This window comes from Terrapene carolina, unplaced genomic scaffold (assembly GCF_002925995.2).
Source record: "Terrapene carolina triunguis isolate 2854851 unplaced genomic scaffold, T_m_triunguis-2.0 Scaffold88, whole genome shotgun sequence".
Taxonomy (NCBI): Eukaryota; Metazoa; Chordata; order Testudines; family Emydidae; genus Terrapene; species Terrapene triunguis.
Genome location: NW_020664439.1, coordinates 5,322,577 through 5,332,129, shown reverse-complemented (window position 1 = coordinate 5,332,129; position 9,553 = coordinate 5,322,577). Strand labels below are relative to the sequence as shown.

The 9,553-nt window shown below is 45.9% G+C and overlaps 1 protein-coding gene across 1 annotated transcript in view; it reads left to right on the top strand.

Moving 5' to 3' along the window:
- Positions 1-5,233: 5,233 nt before the first annotated feature.
- The window catches only part of KLHL6 (kelch like family member 6), a 29,624-nt gene continuing 25,304 nt past the window's right edge, over positions 5,234-9,553 (top strand). The window contains exon 1 of the mRNA XM_024216839.1: positions 5,234-5,507. Coding sequence (XP_024072607.1) covers positions 5,248-5,507 — 260 coding nt within the window. The 5' untranslated portion in view covers positions 5,234-5,247. The remainder of the gene's footprint in view (positions 5,508-9,553) is intronic.

The window sequence follows — 9,553 nt, the reverse complement described above, 5'->3', positions numbered from 1 at the left end:
AGCAACAGCTGCATTTCTGCTCTGAGATCACGAAGGAGCAAATAAAGAATGAGTAGAATTATGCAGAAATGACAGACAATGAATGCAGCAGATAGGGGAGAAGAGGAGGGAGATTTCTGGCTTCCTTTCTCTCCACTCTTGCAGCCTGCACAAGGGCCACCCAAAGTTTAGCCCTGTCTCAGCACTATTGTTCATTTCCTTCCATTTGTAAAGTCAGGCTCCTTTAATACCATGGGTCCAATTCTACAGACCTTGTTGGAAGGAGAGAGAAAAACAACTAATGCATTTTGGAAACCTAAAAATGCTCTAAAACACCATTTCTGTAAATAACATTGTCACAGATTCAAGATGTGCTTATCAAGGTTAGAAACAAGTGTCATATCCCATTGAAATGGAGGATTTCCCAGTTCCCCATAGCTATAAAGTTCCTATTTGAGATTTTTCAAAGCCAATGACAGGATTTAGCCACCCAGCTCCCATTACTTTCAATTGGATTTTGTGGCTAAATCCTCCAGCTAGCTTTCAAAATCTTTCGCTCTGTTCCTAGTCCTTGGATCTTAAACCTGTCAAAGTCTAAGGCCTAATATTGCCTGTCCTGCATCTCAGAGCAGTAATTTTGGGGGAAATCTATTCCACATTGGAGAGGAAAGAATGAAACATCTCCTTGGAGTCTGTTTAAAGAAGCTCAGAGGTTTGGAATTTTAGTGGTAACTCTGGCAGAGATGGATTGGTGGACAGAGTGCAGGCAGGGCCGGCTCTGGCTTTTTTGCCGCCCCAGGAGCCGGGGGGGGAGGGCGGCCGGAGCCGGGGGGGGAGGGCGTCGGGGGGGAGGGCCGCCGGAGCCCTGGGAGGAGGGCGGCGAGCCCCGGCGGGGGCTCGGCTCTCCCCCCGGCAGCCAGAGCGCCGGGGGCAGGGTGGCGAGCCCCGGCGGCCGCGGCGCGCTCCCCCGCCCCCCCCCGGCGCCCGGGGGGAGGGCGGCCAGAGCGCCGGGGGGAGGGCGGCGAGCCCGGCTGTGGCCCCGCTCTCCCCAGTGGCCGGAGCGCCGCGCTGCCCCCCTCCAGGTGCCGCCCCAAGCACCAGCTTGGGTGCCTGGTGCCTGGAGCCGGCCCTGAGTGCAGGTCAGGCAATCAAAGCAATGCAGTTCAGTTTCAATTAAAAGCACAGAATGTTTAAAAAGCAGATTTTTAATAGCAGAAGTCTTACAAACAAAATAGGTTTCTCAATGTATCACTCTTACCAGTCTTCATCTTCTTGTTCATGAAGGCCTCCAAAGAGAAATGCCATTCTTAAAGTTCTTCCCATTAGGGATTTCTAATGTCTAAGCATCTTCAGGCCTTCTCTTTAGAGCTGGACAAAAAAGTGTGTGTGTGTGGGGGGGGAAATCCAAACATTTTTGAAATAGTTTCCATTTTGCAGGGTTCAAAACCACACACTTTTCCCCTGAAAAATTTCAAAAAAGTTTCCCATTTTAATTCTCTCCCTTCCTGGCACCAATACAATGAATTATGTAGAGGGTTGGGTTTTTCATTTTTAAGTTTGCTACTGTTTGTGACACTTCCTCAACTTTGGAAAAGCTTAAGTAGCAGAAGGAAAAATGGAAGAAAAAAAACAACAACCAAAAAAACCCTGGATATCACTCCCTTTATTGTATTCAGTGTCAAAAAGGGAAAGTTTTCCCTTTCCCAACCAACTCTATCTTTGACCTTAGCACAGACTTTGGATAGAAGGACAAGTGAAGAGCTCAGAGTGTACTCACTGCACTGTGTAGCAGTGAGTCTTCTGACTCCTTTCTTCCTCAGCTTGCTCCTATCCTGCCCCAAACCCCTTGTGCCCTGTGGGGCACAGAGTTGCATACAGTTCAGCTCCTGGTGTGCACTCCATAATCCTCTCCTCTCCTGAGGGGAAGCCACACCCATGTTGCTGTCAGGTACTACAGAGGCAGGAAGAGAATTTGTCTCTTACTTGGTAACTAAAAATAAAATAATTCTCAATGAGACTCTCCTGTTGCTAGGGGAAATTAGTGAACTTCTGGTGTATTTACTGAATCAGAGAATGTATTAAATGATGACTCTTCAAAAGAGCATCTGGAAAAAGGAAACTAACTCTGGTACTGGGTAACTTTTCAAATCTTCCTCTACTTTGGAAAAGCTACTGTGGCAAAAGAGAAAAGGAAGTAGAAAACCCCCTAGACATCATTCATCCTATTGCATTCAGTGACAGAAAGGAATAAAGAAAAAAAAAAAAGGAAACAAGGGGGAGGAAGGTGAAAAAACAAAACACTACAATTTCAAAAATTAGAAATTTCAAAATTCAAAATTTCAAATTCTAAAATATTTTGGTTTTGACAAAAGAATTAAAAAAATAACACCCTCCAACAACAAAGCTTTTCAGAAAAGTTTTCAGTTTTGGAAAAAGTCTTTTTTTCATCAAAAAATACTGTAAATGAAAAAATTCAGCCAACTTTACTTATTTGGTTCTTGTTCCCTCTTGGCTGGACTTCTGGGCTCCTCTGGTGTCCCTGATATGCTAAAGCAAGAAGACACACTGAATGTATGAATCTGTTCCATCAGTTGCCTGACAGCTTGACTAAGACGGGGACTCTAGGATGTAGTGATTTAATGCTCAACTAGTTCCATGCTCAAAATGCATCCAAGTATCTATCATTCCTGCATTATCCTAGGGGCAGATTTAGCCTCCCAATTCAGTGGGTGCACGTCTCCACTTTCTTGCCTTGCCGAGGGGGAACCAACCACCTGCAGCAGTAGCCTACGCTGTGACACAGCATCCCTAATCCCAGCCCAGTGGGGAGGGGAGGCCCTGGGGAAGGAGAGGTGCTGGAGACTGAACCTGCCCTGCACTCACTCCACAGCTGTGCCTCCTGTCCTGTGGGGCTGGACCCAGCTCCTCACTCCAGGTGTTGTGTCTGGTGCACAGGGCCAAAACACCACTCACTCAAATTTGGCCCGGCCAGCCCTCCGTCATGATGGAGGGGCAGCTGGGCCAAGCCTGGGATGGGAGCCCCATGGAAGTGCACCCTCTGCACATTGGTTAAACCGGGACTGATTTCTGTGGGTGCAATTGTACCTATGGACCCCCAGTAAAGCTGCCACTGTATTATCTCCTGTGTGAATCTGAAAAGGAAAAAATACTTTGGGTGTCTATGTACCTAGAAGATAGTGTAGTGTGAATACTTCCTTTTGGAGGGATTGAGGGACAGTTCTTTTGGCAGTCCTTTAATGAATGATGATTTGAAACCAATAGCACTATTTATAGTGAAATAACAACACTCTGTGTGTGTATCTATATATACAGTTATTGGTATTACCGTAGCACGTGTGAGCCCCAGTCATGGACCAAGACCCCCTTGTGCTAACTGCTGTACAAACACAGAACCAAAAGATGGTCCCTGCCCCAAGGAGCTTGCAATCTGGGTATAAGCCAGGAGACAATAGGTGCGTATAGGCAGATGAGGGAACACAGTGAAACAACAATGTGTGTGCATAAGCTCTCCAAGTACTTTACAAAATATTAAGCCTTAATAGCCACGAAAGTTAGGTATTATACCCATGTTACAGGTGGAGAAACTGAGGCACAGACAGGTTAACTAACTTGCTCAAGATCTAATGGCATATTAGTGGTAGGGTTGGGAATAGAATCTACAAATCTCAAGTTCCAATTCTTTTCTTTACTTCCTTTTGTAGATTTATCATCATTATTCAGAGATTTGAGTTAAGTGTCTCTTATCCAAGGGTATGAGTCTACAGTGAAGGAGGACAGCTGAATAACAATTTAAAGGTTGTATCACAAAGAAACTAATCAGCTATTCCATGGTCCAGCCCCACAGCTTCATAATAGCAAAATATAAACTGAGGAATTTACAAAGTGAAAAAACACGGGGTAACTCTTTATTGAGATTTTCTTGTGCTTTATGGGCCAGCTCTTCAGTCAGCCCAGTTCCATTGATTTATTTAGATTTATAAAAATGCTTAAAAAAGCACCTATCCAGGGGTTGGGGAGGGAGCACCACATAGCTCCACTCTGCTCCCAGCTCTGCTCCGGCTCTGCCCTCAGTTGTGGCCCTGGCTCCCAGCCCTGTGCCCAGCCTGCCCCCAGCCACGGCCCCCGACTGGTGAGGCCATGGCCCTGCACCCGGCCCCGCACCTGGCCCCGGCCCCAGCTCTGTTCCCAGGCCCAGACCCACTCCCAGCTGAGGCCCCAACCTCAGCCTCCTTACCCCTGTCCATGCCCCCCCCTCACCTCCACGGAACAGCAGCCCCGCTCCCAGTCCTGGTTCGGGAGGGGGGGCGTGGACAGGGGTAAGAAGGGGCATGACCCTGAAAAGTGTGGGGACCACTGCTTTAGACACTCTAGATATAGTTTAAAAATCCACCCTAAGTGCAGCCATTTTAGATAACCTACCATAGCTCTCCCTCAGAGAGTTCCTTACCCCTACAACTGCCGTCCTCTCCCTCAGCCCCCATTTTCAGATAGCTGAAGGGAGAAAAAAAGAGATAAGACACAATTTACCTTAAAGATCATCAAATATGGGCTCTTTGACACTGTCCATTGACTTTGAGAGAGCTATGCCAATTTACATCAACTGAGGATCTAGCCCCATATATCTCTTGTTTATTCAAATGCTTCTTCACATAGAAACTAAAAATGAAATATTGCTGATGTACAGCATCTATTACCTAACGAGGGGCAGCAGTACCCATCAGCTGGTATTTTTTAATATGTGAGTATAAAGTAAACACGTTATAGATGGCAGCTCAGGTATTAGCATTTAAAATGATAAATTGTATAATTGTAAAAGTGAGAATTTATGTCTGACAACAGAAGTTTCACACTGGCAGCACTCACTGCCAGTGGATGGGACCTGGTATCCATAAAGTGCACCTTTCATTTTGGATAAGTAGATCCGGATAATAATAATAAAGGGACAGTTTCAGGATGGGAGAGAGGTCTTCCCCATCACCTGTAATCTTCTCACATTCAGAAGCATCTTAAGTCTTTTCTAAGCATGTTGATATTGCCTGAAATTCACAGACCCCCCCCCCACCAGCCTTTGTTTGTGTTAACAGGATGAGAAAGTGCAAGGCTTCCTGTTATGTGTGTGTGACAGCTGTAGATAAGCGGAGAGCCCTGGACAGGAAATCCGCTTAACTTCGGCAGTGTAACTCATCTGAAGCTTAGGAACTCTTTTAGAGAGAAGCCCCAACGGAATGACACAGTGCTGGTTTAAACATGGGGGACATGGTGGAGAAAAGTTCTGAAGAACCTCTGGTCTCTTTGGACAATGAGTGCTCCAGGAAGATGGGGGAACTTGTGGAAGTCTCAAGCGGTGACAAGGTTAAGTTTGATGACACTGGTCTCTCTATGGTGCTTCAGAATGGCCTGGAGAACCTCAGGCTGGAAAACTCTCTCACGGACGTCATCCTGTGTGTGGACAGCATGGAATTCTCTTGCCACCGTGTGGTCCTTGCTGCAGCAAGCAATTATTTCAGGTAAGGCAGTTTTAAAAACAAAAGCCTTTTTCACTCAGTACATTTAGTCTGGGAATTTCTAAGGAGCCTAACATTGGGTGCCCAGCTCCTACTGACTTTCAGTGGGTTTTGGACCCCTAACTCCTTTACCTCCTTTGATAGTTGGAGCCTTAAATTAGGAAAGCAACAGTGTCAAACACTGGATTTTTATGTATCAACATTTGTCACGTCTACTTGAGACAGACAAACGGAAGGAAAACAGTTGGCGGGTGAAGCGATGGAAGAATAAAATCTTAGCCAAATATTCTGAGCATTGTTGGTGCTTACCCCTCATTGAATGCATCTGTGTATAAGGCAAAGAGGAAGATTCATTGCGATCATGGGGTAGTTTTATTTTAGTGTGACTTCATTTCTGGAAGTTGTCTTCCCCCCCCTCTCCACTACTACTATGAAGTAGAGCACACATTCTATAAACCCGTTGAGAAAGAAAGAGGATGTGTGTCCTATTTCCTGTCTTTCCCAGGATTACTGTAAAATCAGTTGAGAGATGGGAACCCCCTATGTGGAAGAATTTTTAAAAGACCCAAAGACTACACCTTTAGTTCTTTTAAAACCACAGTGAACTGCCCACTTTATGCTATTCACTGGAAGGAACAAACTTGAGACCTGTGGAGAAACACAGTATTGGTTATCACACATTTTCCATCATCATTTAGACCTTCACATTTGCATGGCTGGGAACTTTTTTTTTTAAACTGTTGAGATGGCCTCTTGACTGACTACAATGGAAACTGGAGGGAAACAAATCTGCGATCATTTGTGATATGAGTAGGAAGTGCCAGTTTCATGGAGGCTTAGTAAATTTTACTCACAGAGATCACAAGAGAAGTGCTATTTTAGGCATCTGATACTAAAGATAATACAAAATAATATTTACATGTGAAACTCATGCAGCTAAAAGCAGTGCCCCAGTGTTTCTCAAAGTAGTGCCATATGGAAAAGGGAAAAGAAACAAACAATTAAAATATGAATTAAAATAATGTAACTGAAAAAATGGTTAACTGTTAAAAAAGTATTATGTGTTATCGGGGGATTACAGATCCCTCCAGCCAGAGTGAGCCCCAGTGCAACACGAGCGGCTGTCAGCATAGCAAACAGCTGATTGCTGTCAGCCAGTCACCTGCTGTTGGCAGAGGACTTTGGGAGGATGAAATGCCCCTTGGGTCTATGATGCCCCCTCAGCCCTTTGGGACATGTCACAAAGATGACCCAATAAAAAGAGAGTGGATACTGGCAGGGTGCTGTCATGTTAACAGCAATGACAAATACCCCAAGAAACTAAAAGCCTATGAGGCCTTTGTTGATGTATCTCACAAGCGTTCATTGGATGTTGCATGTCTGCAGGGAGCAAATAGATTCCAGAATTATTCCTGTGCTGGGATTTCACTGATTTGTCATGCTGAATTGGGGTCTTTAGGTCTGTATAGGGCCTAGCACATTTTGGGTGCTAACATAATATAAATAATTAATAGTAAATTCACACTTTAAACAGGGGTTGAGCGGAGGCCAGGGAGAGGTATCAACCTTTAGTCCTTCCTCAGTTATTATTGAAGAGCATACATAACATAATGCTTCTGATGGAGTCCTGTATCCTGAAACATGCCTTAATTCTTCACTTCTGCTGCACAAAGTTAATGATGCAAAGAGGGCACCAAATCAGAATAGTAGCATTTTACACCTGATTTGCACATGGCAGTGAAGAAACAGGTCCACAGAGGTTAAGGTCAACATTTTCAGAAGCACCCTGTAGTTGGGGGAGCCCAAAATTTGCCAAGGTTTTCAAACATGGGTGCTTAATCTTACACTTGCAAGTCCAAATTTAGACACCTAAGGGCTTGATATTCAAAATTGCTGGGCACACTGCAGCTCCCATTTCCTGGGTATCTAAATTTGGACTTGAAAGCCTTACTTTAGACACCCATTTTTGAAAATCTGAGTCCGAAGCAGTGGCGTGCCGTCCATGTCTGCCAAGTATGCCCTGCATTCCCAACCAGGAGTGCACTGTCCCGCAGGTGGCCTGCAGGATGCTTCTGTCTGGCCCCCATAGAGGACACCATTTTGTAGAACAAAATGGGATCCTCTGCATCACATGACCTAGCATGCACCGTATTCGTGTGAGGTCACGCCGCATGGAGGATGCCATTTTGGACAGCCTTAGGCATGCAAGTCAGTTGCTGCACACCTTACTGTAGCTGTCATGGCATGTCCCTAGTCCTAAGGCTCCATTTATTTCCGAGAGGGGCTCAGCATCTCTGAAAGTCAGGCCTCTGGTGGCTCACTGGGTTGGGCACCAGAAAAGAGAAGCATCCCTCCTTAGTGGCCACTTCTGAACATTTTGGGCTAAGTGACTTGGCCAAGGACACAGAAAATCAGGGCCATGGTGGGGATTAGAATCCAGGCATTCTGACTTTAAACCATGTGCTCAAGCAATGAAAGCACCGCTTCTCCTGCATGTGTACATCTGCAGTATCTATACATGCACACAGATATATAAATACCTACAATCATCCCCCCACGTAATTATGAGGAAAATCCTGAGGTATATGTTAGCCCTTCAGTCCCACAAAGGGGAGTTCTGCACCAGCCTGACCCATCCCAAAGAGCCTGAAGACAATGGCATGGAAGGGGGTGAGGAGCAGGAGCTCTGCAGTTGGAACCTCCAAAGCAGACAGGAAGCTCACACTATCTACAGATCCTGAACTTCTTCTCCTCATCCCTACCCAGGCCCAGTGGAAGTTACTGCCCTGGGGGTACAATGGACCCTGCAAGTGTGGGGGAGGCAGAGTTGACTGGGGATATATCTCTCCATCTGTCAGTCAAGTGGGGAGAGACTGGCCACAGTAGGGGTGCTGTAGGAAAGGCCAGCACTCCTTTTTGTTACATCCCTTCCCCCCCACTCCCCTCATAACTTTCAGGGAAGAGTGATGTGGTGTTGCCCAGTGCCTTTCAGTTCAGGGTCTCAGCACACATCACAAACAGTGAACAAGTCTCCTGCCCACCTCCCTCATGAGGCAGATGAGGGAAGTATTACCACCCGCATTTTAAAAGATTAGAGGACAGGTACAGAAAGGTTCAGCAACTTGTCCAAGATCAGTGAGTCAGTGTCACAGCTGGGGCAAGAATCCAAAAGCAAGGTCCTGAACTCACCTATGGGAGTGGAAAGCCACTGTAACTCCACTGAGTTACTCCAGTTTCATGATGATGATGTACGTGAGATCAGAGCTGTGCCTCCCCTGACTGTCAGTGCCCACTTACCACAAGACCGCAGTCACAGATCTATGAGATAAAGGAGTGAGGGCACAGAACAGCTGCATCCTAGGACAACAGACAGTTTCTCACTCACATGAGAAGCATTTCCACCACCCACACTTGCAGTATGTGCCCCTTAATTTTTTACCTTTTTGTACAGAACTCCTCTCTCTGTAGTGTGTGCCGGGTGCTTTTGTTCTCAAATGCCTGCCTGCTTGCAACACCCCAGATTTAGTCTCATCAGAGTGCAGCACCCCACTATAGCAAGACAGAGTGAAAAATACAGATGTAATGAGGGCCTAATTCCTGCTCCTGTTGACTTTAATGGCTGTTTTGCCATTGACTTTACTGGGAGAAAGATTGGACCATAGTAGAAATCAGTGAACAGAAAAATGCTAAATAGCTGTGATGTCAGTGCAGTGAAAATGAGAATGTGGCCATTCCTTAAAATATCATATCTGCCCAAGCCTTCTGCTCAAAGGCTGTGTCTTCCCTACCATACACAGCAGGATAACTAATGTGGGTTGGCTACCTTGCTGTAAAATCCCAGTGGAGACAAGGTGCAGGTCGCTTTTACTGCAGTGTAGCTAGGAGGGGTCAACAGCATAGGCCCTGCCTGTGGCTCACCTCACCTAGGTATTTTGAGGTAAAAACTACAGCACCTTGTGTCCACTAGGGTTTTACAGAGCGATAGCTAATCTATGTTCGTTATGCCCCCAGAAACACACACCTTTTCAGGCCGTGAAGACTTTGGCCCT